This window comes from Elephantulus edwardii, unplaced genomic scaffold, assembly GCF_000299155.1.
Source record: "Elephantulus edwardii isolate Elephantulus edwardi_28Jun2011 unplaced genomic scaffold, EleEdw1.0 scaffold00024, whole genome shotgun sequence".
Lineage (NCBI taxonomy): Eukaryota > Metazoa > Chordata > Mammalia > Macroscelidea > Macroscelididae > Elephantulus > Elephantulus edwardii.
Genome location: NW_006399774.1, coordinates 22,838,470 through 22,855,330, shown reverse-complemented (window position 1 = coordinate 22,855,330; position 16,861 = coordinate 22,838,470). Strand labels below are relative to the sequence as shown.

At 52.8% G+C, this 16,861-nt stretch overlaps 1 protein-coding gene across 1 annotated transcript in view; it reads left to right on the top strand.

The window, feature by feature from the left end:
• FRMD1 (FERM domain containing 1) overlaps positions 1-16,068 on the top strand; it is a 30,952-nt gene extending 14,884 nt beyond the window's left edge. The window contains exons 3-11 of the mRNA XM_006882836.1: positions 4,141-4,220; positions 4,737-4,813; positions 5,502-5,688; positions 6,145-6,300; positions 7,285-7,350; positions 8,946-9,120; positions 13,482-13,742; positions 14,524-14,615; positions 15,847-16,068. Coding sequence (XP_006882898.1) covers positions 4,141-4,220; positions 4,737-4,813; positions 5,502-5,688; positions 6,145-6,300; positions 7,285-7,350; positions 8,946-9,120; positions 13,482-13,742; positions 14,524-14,615; positions 15,847-16,068 — 1,316 coding nt within the window. The remainder of the gene's footprint in view (positions 1-4,140; positions 4,221-4,736; positions 4,814-5,501; positions 5,689-6,144; positions 6,301-7,284; positions 7,351-8,945; positions 9,121-13,481; positions 13,743-14,523; positions 14,616-15,846) is intronic.
• The last annotated feature ends 793 nt before the right edge of the window (positions 16,069-16,861 follow it).

Genomic DNA, 16,861 nt, shown 5'->3' with positions numbered 1-16,861 from the left:
CAGGAGGGGAAGACCCTCTATGAGGTGGACTGATTCAGTGACTGGGGTAATCAGGATGGGAGTGTCAGAGATGGTGTGATTGGCACAGGACAGAGCAGAGTTTAGGGCTGTAGTACATAGGGTCGCTATGAGTCACAAGCGACTTGACAGCACATAACAACAACAACAAGCATTTCTTTGGCAAATATTTTTCCCAGGCTGAGGGTTTCCTTTTTACCTTGTTAAAGAAGTTTCTTGATGTGAATAGGAATTTGATTCTTAGAAGATACCATTCATCTTTTTTTATTCTATCCTGGTTGTAGGTTTTTCAGGATACTTGGAAGACTGTTTATGTTGTGGATTAGGACTTCTAGTGTTGTTCCTAGCTTTTTGGTGATAAATTTTAGACTTTGGTTTTACTTCTAGGTCCCTGATGCAACTTGAATTAGTTTTTTTATATGCTGTGAGGTATGGGTTTTGCTTAACTTTTCTGCAGATGGTTTTCCAATTTTACCAACACCATCTCGTTGAAGAATGGCATTGGAATTTGTATTGGGATTGCATTGAACTTGTAGATTGCCTTTGGTAGGATTGTCATTTTCAGGATATTGAATCTTTCTGTCCATGAGCATGGTATAGTCTTCCATTTCTCCAAGTCTCTTCTTGTTTCTTGTAGCAATATTTTGTAATTTTCTTTGTATAGGTCTTCTGTGTCTCTTGTTAGATTAACTTCCAAGTATTTCATTTTGGGATTAGCTATTGTAATTGGTATTGTTTTCTGTAGCTCCCTTTATTCTCTTTGTCACTGTTGAAATCCAACTGACCTTTATAAGTTGTCTTCTATCTTGCTACTTTGCTGAATTGGACAACTATGTCCAATAGTTTCTCACCGAAATGTTAGAGGATTTTAAGTGTACTATTGTATCATCTGCATATAGAGATAGCTTTACCTTCTCTTTGTCGATTTGAATACCTCTTACATTCATGTCTTGTCTTATTGCTCTCAAAGCACCTGCTGCAGAAGGTCAAGGACTGCAGTCTTCAATATGGATTAAATCTCAACATCACGAAGACAAAGATTCTCACCACTGGGCCGCTTGGCAGCACCGTGATAGAGGGAGTGGAGTTATAGATTGTCAACAACTTCGTCTTGTTTGGCTCCACAATCAACACTCTTGGCACTGTTGTTGTTGGGTGCCGTCAAGTCTAGCATGACTCATCGTGACCCTATGAACAAAAGATCTGAAACTTGTTCTATCCTGCGCCATCCTCACACTTCCTGACACACAAGAGGCCATTGCAGCCGTCACCGTGTCAATCCACCTGGTTGAGGGTCTTCCTCTCCTTCACCTCCACCCTTCCCAGCATCATGTCCTTCTCTAAGGAATCGCCCCTCCTTGCAACCTGCCCAAAGTGTGTGAGGTGAAGCCTCATCATTCTTGTGTCTAAAGAGCACTCCAGCTGCACCATCTCCAACACATATCTGATTGTTCTCTTGGCCGTCCGTGGGATGTTCAGTGCTCTTCTCCAACACCACAGCTCAAAAGTGTCAATTCTTTTCCTGTTATTATTATTCCTTGTCCAGGTCTCAGATGCATAGCAGGGGAAGAGTACTGAATATACCATAGACTGCTAGGAGAACAAATAAGTTCATCGTAGAGAAGGTGAAACTAGGCTTCTCCTCTGAGCAAGGATTCTGAAGCTTTGACTGACATACTATGGACATGTTGCAAGGAGGGACCAGTGTTGGGAGAGGGACATCTTGCTCGGGAGAGTGGACACAAGAGAGGAAGACCCTCAGTGAGATGGAGTGACTCAGTGACTAGGGTAAAGAGAGTAGGTGTGCCAGAGATAATAATTTTGGCTCCGAATCGAGCAGGGTTCAGAGCTGTTGTGCATAGGATCACTATGAGTTGCAGGTGACTTGACAGCACGGATCAACAGCGACAACAATTTTTATAATTTCATTCCTTTCAGAGGCTTTGGGTTTTCTTTCTTTTATTTTTTTACTTGTTGGAGAGTTTGGGTTAAACAATCTATTATCATTTTCTCTTTACATACTTTTGATGTGTTTGCTTATTGCTATGTATTGACCTCTAAGTCTGCTTTTGCTATTTCCCTGAGGTTTTGGTAAGTTACATTTTCATTCTAATATGTTTCAAGACACTTTTTATTTCATTTTTTATGTCTTCTGTTACCCACTCATGTTCAAGTAGGGAATTGTTCAGCTTCCAGGTGTATAGATTTTTCTCATTTATCTTCTTGTTGATTTCTAATTTTGTAGCATTGTGGTCTGAGAAAATGCTTTATATTTTTTCTGTGTTTTTTAATTTCTTGAGGTTTGTGTTGTGACCTAAAATGTGATTTACTCTTAAGAATGTCCCAGGCATGCTGGAGAAGAATGTATACTGAGCATTTGGGGAGTGCATTGGCCTGTATGTATCTATGAGGTCAAGTTGGTTGATTGTGAGGCTTAATTCTTCAGCCTTTTCACTACGTTGGTTTTGAGTAGTTGTGTCTTTCCTTGAGAGTGGTGTATTGAGGTCTCATACCACTGTTGTGGTGTTTCTTTTTCAGGTCTGTTAATGGTTGTTTTGTGTGACTTGCAGCTCTGTCATTTGATGCATAGATATTTATTATGATTATGTCTTTTTGTTCTGTTGGTCATGTAAACATTATAGAGTGTCTTTTGTTGTTCTTACTGATGGTTTTACTCTGAAACCTATTTTATCAGAGCTTAATATTGCTACTCCTGCTTCTTTCTGGTTGCTATTTGCTTGATATATTTTTCCCATTCTTTGATTTTTACTCATTCTTTATCTTCACTTTTCAGGTGTGTCTCTTGTAGATAGCTAATTGATAGGTTTATGTTTTATTCAATCTGCTACTCTTTTTCTCTTCACTGGTACATTTAAACCATTCATGTTCAATGTCATTATTGAGAGTCAAGGGTTTATTGCTATTATTTTGTTGAGTTATTTTTTATATTGTTGCTGGTTACTCTAATTCATCCTCTTTTCTGTGGCATCTCTGAGGATTTCTGTCCATATTTCCAGCAACAGTGGTCTTGTGTTTACAAATTCCCTTAGTTTTGGTTTTTCTAAGAACCAGGTCTCAACTATTGAAAGGTTTTTGTTGGTTGGTTGGTTGGTTGGTTTTTTCTCACAGAAGCTAGAAGTATCAGTTCAGGGTACTGGCTCTGGGAGAAGGCTCTCTCTCTCTATGTTCATCATAGAGGAAGGTCCTTTTCCTTCAGCATCTTCAGTCCCCCTGTCCCTTGGAGACCACCATGTGTCCTGGCCTTCACTGGTGTACAGGAGCTTCTCAGGGATGAGACCTGAATGCAGAGTCACTGCAGCAGAGACTCCCCTGCTGTTGATTATTTCTAAGTGGTATGAGATTTTCCCCCCACCTGATGTTCCTTTCCTCCGATAACCTATGAGATAAAAGGTGAAGCCAGCCACACCCTAGGAAAACCCCTGTACATCAGATCAGGGCTGCAATGGGCGTAAAGGCGTATGTCCCACTCTAAGTCTTCAGCACCCTCTAGTCCGTCATGTTACGGGGGATCACTGGTTAGCTTCCATGTGGCATCATTGCATGTGTGTCTTCTGTTGGTGTTGGTTGTCGTTGAGTTGAAACTGACTCCTGGCAGACTCTGCAGCTTTTCAGAGGCAGTAAACTCCATGAGTGGGGACTGCCCATCCTCCTCCCACGCCTGGAACTACACACCTTAGGGTTGGAAATACAGACCATGACCAGTGTGTCCAGGAACAAGGTTCTCAATCTCCTGCACATGCCCACCAGTGACCATGAACACAAGCCCACAAGGATGGATCTGAGGGTTAAATACATTCTAACAAGGAGTAAATTTTCCAAATACAGATTTTCCTGGTAATGGCGCTGTTTGATCTGTTAAGATTGTGTGAATGTGGTGGCAGGTTATCTTCCCAAAGTTGTGCCTGTCCGTGTCTTCCATTTGGCATTGTCTGGAGATCATGCCCCTGGGAAATGGTTTCCATGGAAGGAGCAACACTGGACACCTGGTCATGTTTCCACACCTTTGTCGACTGTCCACCTGATACGTGGCTTTCCATGGCCCACACTCAGCTGCTGTGTGTACATGGCTGGAGAGAGCTACATTTTATTTTTCTCTTTTAGACAATGAGTACATATTCATGGACTTGGAGCAGAAGCTTAGCAAATACTTCTCAAAAGATTGGAAGAAGGAAGTACATAGAGTGAGTGTGAAGTCACAGGCTGTGGAAGGAGGGATGTCTACGGAGGGGTCCCTCCTGGGGGCCGGAGAAGAAGTGAAGGCTAGAGAGGAGGCCCCTCTGGGGGGCTGGGGACAAAGGATGAGGAGGGAAGGTTAGGGTGGAAGTCCCTCTTGGAGCTGGGGAAGGAGGGAGGAAGGGAAGATTACGATGGGAGTCTGTCTTGGGGCTTCTGGGCTAGCTCACACCTGTGTCGACTGGTCTGAGATGGCTCTGAGGGCCAGAATGCCCACTTGTCTGGGTGGTTGTCCCCACTGATGAGGTCAGTCTGGGTATCTCCCTGCTGTGGCCTCATCTTCAGACTCCTCCCTCCCAAGCCCCTGCGAGGTCACTCATCCTGGAAAAGGACGTGAAGCAGTAGGTGACCAGTCCACCGCCCGGGGGAGAGTGCCCATAACTGCACACCTCTGTTCCCCTGAGAAATCAAAACAGCAAACACAGCTACTAGCTCATCTCCGGCCATTCTCTGTTGTCCAGCAGGGAAGTGAGCAGTCCCAAGCCCCTTACGTCGCCTTCCTCAGGGTTCAGTACTATGTGGAAAACGGCAGGGTCATAAGGTAACACTTTATTGGTGAACACAAGTCCTCCAAAGGCCGGGCATCCAGATTTTAGCTCCTTGGGGGGCGAGGGGGTATTGAGGGAAGGACGTCTGTGTTGGTTGGCTGGTTTTGAATGTGCAACAGTAACAATTCCTTTAGACTGAAACACGTGAAGACTGTTCCCTGGAGATGACATTTCTTTGCAGGAAGGACATCCCAGTGGCTTGGGACAGGCATTCTGCTAGGGAGGCATTAGGCACTGTCCAGGGCTTCCTTCCTTGTGGCTGGGGAGGAAAGTGTTAGTGGCCAGCAAATGGCCATCTCTAAACTTAAGTGGACTTTGTTCTAAGGGATCGCCGGCTGCAGGGGGCTCTGAGAGGAGCATTTGCAGGAAATGCAGTGGTGTCTGCCCCCATGGACGGAGCAGAGGCTGTGGGGGTCAGAGTGGGCAAGGGGCAGCCAGGGCAGGCAAGGTGTGCTCTGACTCCTGGGCTTGGACAGAGCAGAGGCTGGGGCAGTCAGAGTGGACAAGGGGCAGTCGGGTGGGTGAGGAGCAGTCAGAGTGGGCGGGAGGTGGTTGGGATGGGCGAAAGGCAGAGTGGACAACAGGTGACTAGGGTGGGCAGTCAGGGTGTGTGGCAGGGGGTCAAGGTGGACAGGGGGCGCCCTTCCCCTCTTAGGCTCCCTCTCACTCACCCCTCCCCAGTGACAGGACGGCCCGGCACCTGTATTACTGCCACCTGAAGGAACAGGTGCTGAGGTCCAGGTGTCCCCACCGGGAGGAGGACTACTTCCTGCTGGCCGCCCTCGGACTGCAAGCTGACCTGGGCAACCACCGTGAGGCCACTCATGTGGGCCGGTACTTTGAGCCCCACGCCTACTTTCCCCCGTGGGTGAGTCCCCTGTATCGCCCTATTCTCTGACTCCTTGGGCTGTGCTGGGTCACCAGGGGGACAGCAGGAGGGGACTAGGGTGTCCAGCATGGCTGATTCCTCTGTCTTTGCTCTGGGAGCTCCAAGGTGGTGTCCTCCCTACCCCCATGGGTCATGACCCACACACGTCGAGGTCATGTTCTTCCCAAAGAAGTTGCATCCTCATGTCCCCACAGCAAGGCCTCGTCCTCCTCAACCCCCACCCCCCAGGGTGATGTCTTCCACACTCTCCTAGGAAGTGGGGTCCTCGTCATCCCCGTGAAGCTACACCCACCCCCTCATGAGGTAGTGGGGTGGACATAAAGTGGACAAGCACAGGCCTGTCCCTCGTCAGCATAACTCTGTCATTGGCCCCATTAAGGAGGTCGGTGAGTGGCAGCAACAGAAGGACCAGTACACTGACCAATCCTCCCACAGATCCTGGCCAAGTGGGGCAGCGCGTACGTGCTGGAGCACGCCCCAGCTTTGCACCGGGAGCAGCGAGGCCTCAGTCCCCGGGAAGCCATGCTGCACTTCATCAGAGAGGCCTGCCGCCTGGACGACGTGCCTGTCCACTTCTTCCGCCTGCACAAGGTCAGCCCATGAGACCACCGTCGGCTCCGCACGTGCCCACACTGCGCCACGTGAGCAAGCCCAGCAGCCCCAGGAGGGCGCGGGCCCACCCTCTGTGTGAGGAACGGAGAGCCAGGGCCCATGGCCACACCGCCAGGAGCCTGCTGAGGCCAGTCCAGAGGGCCGACACGTGAGGCTCCCCGGGGCAGGTGGCCAGCACTGGTGGGGAGCTGTGACCCCACCACCAGTGCTGGGAGGAGCTCAACAGGGACCAGCACAGAGAAGAGCCATCCTCATGCTGATTCCAGGACGATGGCGGGCTGAGTGAAGTGGGGCAGACACAGCAGGGCGGGGCCCTCCAGGAGGAGCATGCATGTGTGCAGGGCCTGCAGGTGTGAGTGTGCACATGTGTGTGGGCAGATGTGTATGTGCATTTGGGCATGTGTAGGCCCATGTGCATCTCCGTGCCTGTGTTCATCAGCGTGCAGGCGTGTGCCCATCTGAGTGTTTGTGCACCTGTGTGCACGGGAGAGCATGTCTTTATGTGCTATACGTGCATTGTGTCTGTGAGTCAGCATGCCTGTGTTATCATATGTGTGTTTCTGTATGTGCACGTGTGATGTGTGTGCACATGTTTGTACATCTGTGGGCACGTGTGTGCTGCTTTCTGTAGGTGTGTGTGCCCGTGTTTGTGCATGTGTAGCATGCTTGTGCGTGTGTGTGTGTACGCATGCGCACACATCCCTGCACATACGTGCATACTTGCTCCTTGGACTATTTGAGTGGGGGTCTGGATGAGAGTTGGCAGCTTGGTGGACACGGAGGGCTGTCCTTTTTTGGCAGGGAGGGTCACAGGTAGGCACTGTGTCCTGACTGCACTTTGGTCCTTTTTGGCACCTGCCCAGGAGAACTGAATGTGGACAAGGCTGGGGGTGAAGGGTCATTTGGCACCATGGTGACCATGAAGGCCCTGAGCTCAGCCTGTGTTCCCATCCCCGTGTTTAGGACAAGAAGGAAGACCAGCCCACCATTGTCCTGGGGCTGACCCTCAGGGGGGTGCACATCTACCAGGTGAGGGGCTGCCCCAGAGCTGTCAGTGCACCTTCTCCCCTCTCTGCCTGCGCCCTTCCACGTGTCTCACCCTTACGTGTCCGTCTTCCTTCTCCTGATGCCCCCTCCTCATGCTCCCTCATCCTTTTCTACGGCCTCCCCTCCTCTCCTTCTCCCCCTCTTCCTCTTCCTTCTCTCCCTCCTCTTCCCCACCTCCTGTCCCTCCCCGTCTCCTCTCCCCAGAAGCCCCTCCCCTGTCCTGCCCCTTTCTTCTCTGACACTTTTGTGTTCCTCAGGAGGTGAAGCACACACGGCACCTGCTCTACGACTTCCCCTGGTCCCACGTCGGCAAGCTGGCATTCCTGGTAGGTGTCCCCTGGGCACACAGAGCCATGGCGGGCAGCTGTTCACTTTGTTACCTGGGACTCAACATTCGGCGAGGCATGTACGGCCAGGTCCCAGTCCCTGATGTCACATGGAACGCAGAGATGTACACAGAGCTCCCCCAGAGTTCACACCTTTGCAGAGGAGTCAGGCCTGGTAACCTCCTTTGGAAAGACCACAGCTCTGAAAGCCTGGGGCAGCAGCCTGCTCTGCACATGGAGGCGGAAGGGCCGAGGCCTCCCCACAATCCCTGGGACATAGATCCCTGCTCTGCACACAAGGACCTGGGGGTGAAGGCCTCCCACTGCTCTCAGTCCACAGGTTTACCAGGACTCAGGTCTGGACACAGGTCCCTGTTCTGCACATGAAGACCTGGTGGCCAAGGCCTCCCTTCTGCTCCCGGGCCGCAGGGCCCTGCTCTGCATCCAAAGGCCTAAGGGCCGAGGCCTCCCCACCCTCCCTGGGGACACAGGTCCATGCTGTGCATAAGGGCCCAGTGTCCAAGGCCTCCCACTGCTCCCGGGCCACAGGTGTACCAGGACTCAGGCCTGGACACAGGTCCCTCTCACTGCTTACCACATGGCACGCGTGAGACCTTGGTCTCTGCTGTCCTGTGAGCCACTGTCACTCCACATGGAATGCCCCTGAGATATGAAAACAGGACCTGCCATTGAGCCCACTGCTACACGTGGTGACCTGGTGTGTTAGGGACCCTGCTCCGACCATGCAGTTCCCGGAAGGCCTGTCAGGCCTGGCTTCTAAGGAGCCACTGAATGGATTGTAGCCTCTGGCCTGGACGATGGCTTAACATGTTCACAGAACAACCAGGACATTCTCTGATAGAAACCCAAGCCCCCCCGGCGTGGACTTAACTCCCCCCAACCTGTCATCAGGAAAAGCCCAACTTCCGCCCACAGAGCAGCTGGGGAATTTGAACCGCTGACCGTGTAGTCAACAGTACAGCTAAACGCCTCTGTGAACAAGCACCTCAGACGGGAAGGTGCTCGTTTTCAACGCTATTTCTACTGTCACTGACACAGTGAGGGTCAGCCAGCCTGTCTGTGACCAAATCAGGCCTCCAAAGTGACACCCTGCGTGTCTGCGCACTGCGGCCCATGGCTACACTCCTTCCCGCCGAGGCTGGCTGTCCACGCAGGACGGAGGTGCCAACTGGGGACTGCGCTGGGCCGGGTGCTGCAGGGCCGGGTGCTGACCTGTGCTCTCTCCCTCAGGGCCAGAGGTTTGAGATCCAGCCGGATGGGCTGCCCTCGGCCCGGAAGCTGGTCTACTACACAGGCTGTCCGATGCGCTCCCGCCACCTGCTGTCCCTGCTCAGCTCCACGCACCGGCGACACCTCTGGGTCCAGCCCGTGCTGCACCGGCTCCGGCAGCTGGAGGAGGAGGAAGGTGGGTACAGGGGGCCACTCGGGAACTGGGGTGAGGAGCAGGCTGGCCGGAGGGGCACTGGGCAGCAGGAAGAGGTGGGAAATAATCTGTTGCTGTATATGTGCGTGTTAAGACATGTGTACTTAATATGCGTATGATGTATTTGTGCTGTGTGTTTGGTGTCTGTGGTGGTTGTGTGTACGTGTGTTGTGTGTGATGTGTATACATGTGACTGTGTTATGTGTTGTTTGCGTGGTTGATGTGTGTATACATGACTTTGTGTTGTGTGTGGTTGATGTGGGCACAGGTTTATTTGTGCTGCGTGTGTTTAATGTATGTGGTTGCCATAGACACACATGAATTCATTTTAGGTGTACGTTGTGTAAACGGTTGGTGTGTGTTCATCTGGGGATGTACAGCGCATGGTTGTAGTGTGTGTGGTCCATGCACATGCATGTTCATGTCCTGTATGTGTGTACCAGTGACACAGGTGGTGTCCATGTGTGTGCAGTGTGGTGGCTTATACATGTGTGTACCTGTGTGTACTTGCGTGTCCGTGTCCTGTGGTATATGTCCTGATGACATGTTCCATGTCCATGTGTGTGGAGTGTTGTATGTTATACATGTGTATCTGTGTGCACACGCGCGTTCATGTTAGGTGTGGACAGATGGTGCGTGTGTTTGTGGTGTGTGTTCATGTACATTTTGATATTTACATAGCTTACGTGGCAGTGTATGTACCTACGTGGACAAGAGCTGTGGTAGTCTACTGATAAGGAGTTACTGCCAATCTGAAGGTAAACAGTTCAAATCCAGCAACTGCTTCAGGAGAGAAAGGTGGGCAGTTTCCTCCCATGCAGTTTACATCCTCTGAAAACCTGCTGGAGGGTGAGTTATGAGTCGGTTCTGCCTCAGTGATACAAACCAATGTGATACGCACACATGGTTTGATAGCTGGTGAGCTGGTACACGTGTGCTCATGAAGGTGTTGTGTGTGCGTGGGGGTATTTGTTTGTCTTGTATACACCTGTGTTGTTTTATGTATGTGTGTGGTATGTTTGATATGTGTGGATGTTGTATGTATTTCATGCACGTGTGCTGCTCGGAGGCTGTGTTCGTGCTGTATTTGTACTATGTGTGCATTTAAAGTGTGTGATTTATGTGTAGTAGTGTTTGTGATAGTGGGTACATGTGCTCTCATGCTACACATATGTAGCATGTTGTTGTTATATTCTATCGAGTTCCGAGCCAGTCTCACTCCGACACACCCAGCCGCATTGCCCCAGTTACTGTACCAATCCATCTCATCGGGGGTCTTCCTTTCCTGCACTGTCCCTCCTCCACCCTTCCAAGCATGATGTCCTTCTCCAAGGACTGGCCCCTCCTGGCCATGAGGCCAACGTATGTGAGATGGAGCTTCAGAATCCTTGCCTCTAAGGAGCAGCTTGGTTTCACTCTCTCTAGGACACACCTGTTTATTTTCCTGGCAGTCCATGGTATGTTCAATGCTCTTCTCAGCACCACAACTCAAAGGCATTGATTCTTCTCTGCCATCCTTAGTCCAGCTCTCTGATGCACAGCATGTAATTGTGAATGTACTTGTTTAGTGTGTGTGGTTGCTGTGTGTGACGTGTGTCAGTGCACATGTTCATGTGAGTCAATGTTACGTGTGTGTAGCGTGTGCAATGTTTAATGTGTGTGGTTGCTGTGAGAGGTGTGTGTAGTAGTGTATGTTGTTGTTGTTTTGTTAAGTGCCATCGAGTCAAGCATGACTCATAGCGACCCTATGAACAAAAGACCCAAACCCTGTTCTATCACAACAGCCATTTCTCTATGTTCATAGAGTTTCATAGAGGCATGTGTTTTAGGAAGTGGATGTCTCTCCTGCTTCCAGATCTGACTCAGTCTGGGAGCTCCACCAAACACTGTCCACCATGGGTAACCAGTATGGCATTTAACACACCAGTGGCACAATGTTTAGTGTCCCAGCAACCCCAAGTTACTTCAGTAGAGCAAATGGACAGACCAGTGCTGTACCACTTAGAAGAATGATCAACCCAAACACAATTAACACGAAATCAAAGCAACTCACAACCAATTGTGAAAAAGATTAAAAAAAAAAATCCCCAACCAAATAGTCCACACCCGCCCCTTACCAAGACAAATCATCGTCTAGAATCCAACCACTTCATATATGAGCCTCCAAACTAGAGACTTAGTTGACCCTTAGAAGCTATTATACTTTTAAAAACCCCAAAACCCAAAAACCAAACAAGAAATCATTCTCAAGGGAAGCTTCACATCTTTGTCGTGGACTTTCCTTCAGATGAGAAGCAAACTTTCAGGCAGGCCGGGGTTAGTGAGACCCATCTGACAAGGTCCTGGCCAGCCTCCTTGCAATGGCACTTTTTAACCGGCTCATGAGGGTTCTTCACAGCCCTGTATGTCTCCGGGCCACCCCCCGCCCCTTGTCTGTTTTCTAGATGTCTTTAGTTCTATTGAGCTCCAAAGAGTCAGATCCAGAATATGGTGACCTCATGCAAAACACTGGGCCCTGTGCCTTGTTCATAACTGTATATTTGAGTCTGTGGTTTGCAGCCACTGTCTCGATCCATCTCCTTGTAGGAGAGTGAACAGCAAAGGCCCTGCTTTCACGGTGCTAATATTCTGTGGGTGTGTTCTCCAGGAGAAATAATGTGGGCGCCTAAGGTCAAGGAAGAGGTGGAAGTCAGTGTCAGAAGAAAGGAAAGGCATCGACCTGCCTGGCTGGGCCTCCTTCCTTTCCCCACAGATCATGGTAGGAGGTCGTGGACTTTGGGTGCAGACGAGCCTACATTCTGTTTCCCTTCTCAGTCCTTAGCTGACTGCTCACCGGTCAATAAAGGGTGTCAAAGTCGACGTGTCCTCTCTTCGGGAGGTTTGAGGGAGGCCCACGTGAGTGTGTGTCCGGAAAACGCTCACTGTGGGGCCTGCCCCTTGTTAGCCTCAGGGCCCTGCCCTCTGGTGGAAGCACAGAAGGATTCTGTGAAGGCAGAGAGGTGCTGGGGGTAGAAAAGGGCTGTGTGAGCAGAGAGAGAAGGAAAGAACCCCCTGAACCCCAGCAGGCAAGGGGCGCCTAGACAAACACCTTTATCAGAGAGAGAGAGGTTGGTCAGTGTCCAGTTTCTGCCAGCCTGCATGACACGTTCCCAGTTTTACGTTTGAATCACAGGGGCCGAGAAGCTGGGCTGTTTGTGCTGGAAGGATCTTACCAGCCCCTTGCTAAGGCCTCCGGTCCGGTCCGTGGGCGGCTGCATGGGGAGCAGAGCGGAGCAAGCGCTCCAGGCTCGGAGGAGTCGGCCGAGTCAAGACAGTGCCGGGCTCCACACTTCCCGTCTGCGTAACCTCGGACGGTTTGCTTAACCCCTCAGTGGCCCCGTTTCTTCACTTAAAACACACTCGTGCTGTATGTATGTGCTATGTGATTGTGTGCATGTGTATTCATGGCATGTGTGTGGCAGTGTATATAACATGTGTTTGTATTATGTGCATGTGTAAAGCAGGTGGAACTGAGGAAGGGTGTGTGTGCATGGTGTCATGCCCAGTCGGTGTGTGCACATGCATGTTCATGTAAAGTGTGAGTGAGTGTGTGTGCATGTGTGTGTGCATGTGTGTGTGCATGTGTGTGGTTGGTGTGTGCTTGTGTGTGGCATGTGTGGTATGTGTTCCTGTATGTACATGTGTGTGGTTGGTGTGTGCTTATGTGTGCATGTGTGTGTGGCCGGTGTGTGCATGTGTGTTCCTGTGTGTACATGTGTGGCATGTGTTTGGTGTGAGCATGTGTGTACATGTGTGGTTGGTGTGTGTGCGCATGTGTGTTCCTATGTGTACATGTGTGGTGTGTGTTTGGTGTGTGCATGTGTCTTCCTGTGTGTGCATGTGTCTTCCTGTGTGTACATGAGTAGTGTGTGTTTTGTGTGTGCATGTGTGTACATGTGTGTGGTTGGTGTGTTCCCATGTGTACATGTGTGTGCATGTGTGTTGTGTATGTGGTATGTGTCTGTGTGTGTTTCTGTGTGTGGCATGTATAGCTGGTGTGTGCTTGTGTGTGTTTCTGTGCATCTGGGGCACGTGTGGTTGGTGTTCATACCTGTGCCGTGTGTGCACTTACTGGTGTACATGCTTGTGTACGTGTGTGTGTGTGTGTGTGTGTGTGTGTGTGTGTGCGTGCGCTGCCACAGCGGGAGTGCCCCTGTGTGTCTCCTGGGCTGCGGCCCCGGTGTGGCTCTGGTGGGCAGCTGAGTCACTAAGGGCAGGCCTTCCCTCTGTGTGTGGTCGTTGTTTGGCCCCCATGCCTCTTCTCCAGCCCCCATTGTCCTCTGCACTCCCCCATCTCCACACAGAGAAGAAGCACTACTCTGAGTCCTATGTCAGTGACTCGCTGAGCCTGCACCTGGCTGACCGACACTCCCAGGGCAGTGACAGCAGCAGGGACAGTGGCCACTCTGCTGACAGTGGCAGCAGCTCCCAGGTGTCCAGCCTGGAGGCCGACACTGCCTGTGCACCAGAGGAACTGTCTGTGGACGAGCCCTTCAGGACTGCTGGGGGCCTGCGTGGTGGCTGCCCAGGCCGGGCTGAGGAGGACACGCAGGACCCAGGGGATGGTGAGCATGTGCCGTAAGGTCCCTGTGTCCCTCACAGCTGGCAGGATGCTCCTCCACATACCAGTCACCAGCAGAGGGTGGCCAGGACCAGAGTGGGTTTCCCAAAGGATGTTGCAGGTGACAAGAGAGAAACAGGGGGCTGCCGGCAGCACTGAAGCTCCAAGCCTCTGGTGTACCTTTACTTTGGGCAGATCTGGCCTCTTGGGGACACCGGACTGTAAATCCTTTCTGTGAGGGCTTGTAGTGCCAGGGAACCGTGGGGCCAGAGTCACGTGAGGCTGGACATCATGGTGCTGAGAGACCCGAGGACAGGGCTGCATGAGACCAGTGTGTCATGATGTGGGAGGCCATGGTTGCTGAGGGAACATCAGTCCAGGTGAGGTCAGGCATCATGGTGCTAGCGGACTGCGAGACCAGGGCCATGTGGGGTCAGGATGGTGTGAGAAGGCAGACACTGACCCTACGTGGTTCCCCAGGCTCAGAATCCCTGAGCACAGAGGCAGAGCCCTGGGCCAGGGGTGAGGCTGAATGCTGCCCCTGAAGTGGGGGGAGGACTTTACTGCCCCTGGGGCAGATGCAAGGGGGTGAAGAAGGGATCTTTTCCTGAGGTCTCTTCCTGGCAGGTGAGGGGACACTGGGCAGCAATGGAGACGTCCTTGGCAGGTGCGGGGATGCTGGGCAGTGCTGGGGACTGTCCCTGGCAGGTGCGGGGATGCTGGGTAGAGCTGGGGACTGTCTCTGGCAGATATAGAATTAAGGTTGACTCTCCTCTCCCCGCCAGCCCCCAGCCCCCCAGCCTCTTGCCAGAACCTCCGGGCTGTCGTACCAATCACAGTGGTCGAGATGAGAGCCCAGCACATGGAGGCCCCGCAGGTATGATGATAATAGGCGTGTCTCTGGCCAGTCCCCTTCCTCTCACCTGCCCGCAGTAGGCTGCAGCCAGGGGGGAAATGAGGTGCTTTCAGCCCCAAGGGGCCAGTCCTGCTGAGCCCACCTGCCTGTTCCCTCTGCATAACCCAGGACTTCACACCAGGTGCCTCTGGAGGTTGAAGGCCCCCAGGAGGGACATCAGCCCCAGGCAGAAGCCCACAAGGCTCCTCAGGGCTCAGGCGGGGAGCAGAGGTGGGCCAGGGTCCTGGGAGGGCTGTTCTCTCCTGGGGTCCTGCTGGAGAGTGCAGACTGGGCAGAGACCCTGGAGAACTGCATAGGCCTCTGGGAATGCAGGACCCACGAGGCACAGGCCGGCCAGCCAGCTGCACAGAGGAAGATGCCACATTTGCTCCCTGTGATGTCTGCCCAGAAGCCTTCTGTCGAGGATGTAGCTGGCTGAGTTCAGCCACTCCTGCCCTTCACACTACAGATGGGGTTACCAGGGGGTCCCCACTCCTTCCTGCCAGGGCTGCCACCTCCACTGCATGCAGGGGTACAGAGAGGGTGCCTTGAAGGGTACAGAGAGGGCACTGAGGTGGGGGTACAGAGAGGGCACTGAGGTGGGGGTACAGAGAGGACACTGAGGTGGGGGTACAGAGAGGGCACCTCAGGGGGTACAGAGAGGACACCTCAGGGGGTATAGAGAGGACACCTCAGGGGGTACAGAGAGGGCACTTCGGGGAGTACAGAGAGGGCATTGAGGTGGGCGTACAGAGAGGGCACCTCGGGGGGTACAGAGAGGGAACCTCGGGGAGTACAGAGAGGGTACTGAGGTGGGGGGACAGGACTGGTGCCCCACAGGAGTATAGAAAGGACACTGGGGCAGGATACATAGAGGGTACCCGTGGAGTGGTACAGAGAGAGGGTGCATGGGGGGTAGAGAGGGCACCAGTGGTGGGATATAGCGAAGGCGTTTGGGGGGTATAGAGAGGGTTCCCAGGGGTATAGAGAGGGAAGCCCCACAGGGTTCAGAGAGGGGACAGGGATGTACAGAGCGACATCCCCCAGGGGTACAGCGAGGGTGCCCGTGAGGGGTACAGGGAGGGCACAGGATGGACGGGACAGAAGAGCCAAGAGCCAGCAGTGGGGACTGGGTGGCGGGGTCACGGCCCAGCGGAGGGCTGAGCAGCAATCTGTCAGACAGTCTCTGTCCCCTCCTTGCTCTGGTCTACAGGTCTTGGGGTCCAGCAGCCTGTACCTCGCTGACCAGCACAGTCGAAGCCTGGATGACCTGTCTCATAGCCCCCCTCCAGCCTCACCTGCTGAGCCCCGCTGGACTCCAGGCTGCACCTGGGGAGACCCTGTGGCTGGTGGACTACAGGGCAAGCGATCACTGAAATGCCAGTCTCTGGACCTCCTTGGGGACAGCCAGTCACCTCAGGAGTTTGTGGTGTAGCCCAGCACCCCGAGGTCCCCTCTGGCCTCCTGGAATGCAATTGCACCCACCACGAAGTACACACTGCGAGTGAGCAGAGGTGACCACAGCAATGCCGGGGCAGCTAGGGGAAGCAGGGCGCTCCATCTGCCAGCACCCCAGGTTCTGGGGTCTCAGGGTGAGCAGGTAGATCCCAGCTCAGAGAAGCCATCCTACCACCTGGAGCACAGAAACCAGACTGTACACGGGTCCCTGCAGGCCCTCTCTGTCCCTGTCACAACAGCCTCCTCCTCGTGCGTCCTGACAGGGTCCAGTCCACTGTCCCTGTCACAACAACCTCCTCCCCGTGTTTCCTGACGGGGGTCCAGCCCACTGCGCACACACTGTTACCTTCCACAGGGTCAAGCTGGGGACCAGGTGTGGACAGAGTGGTGCCCATGTATGGGTGCTGCAGTGGGCATCCCATCCCTTGGGCCGAGGGCCAACCTCCGTGGTCCATGGCATAGACAAAAACTCCCAGCCAGCCCCTGCTGATGCCAGCTCAGGAGGCCCCATGGGACAGTTACAACTGCCTGCAGGCCTAGCAGATGACATGTCCAGGGGCAGAGGCCTCTCAAACCCCCAAGGTGAACCCTTCAGAGGACACCCCCAGGACAGGCCAGTGTTGCTGCACATTATCCAACTGGGCCTGGAGACTCGAGCCAGTGCAAACCGAACCCAAGGCGATGTGCCCCACTCGGCGGCCCCTAGAGAGGAGAGCCGCCCGCGTGGTCTCTGTGGGGCCCGTGGGGTCTCCTCTGCGCTCATCTCTGGG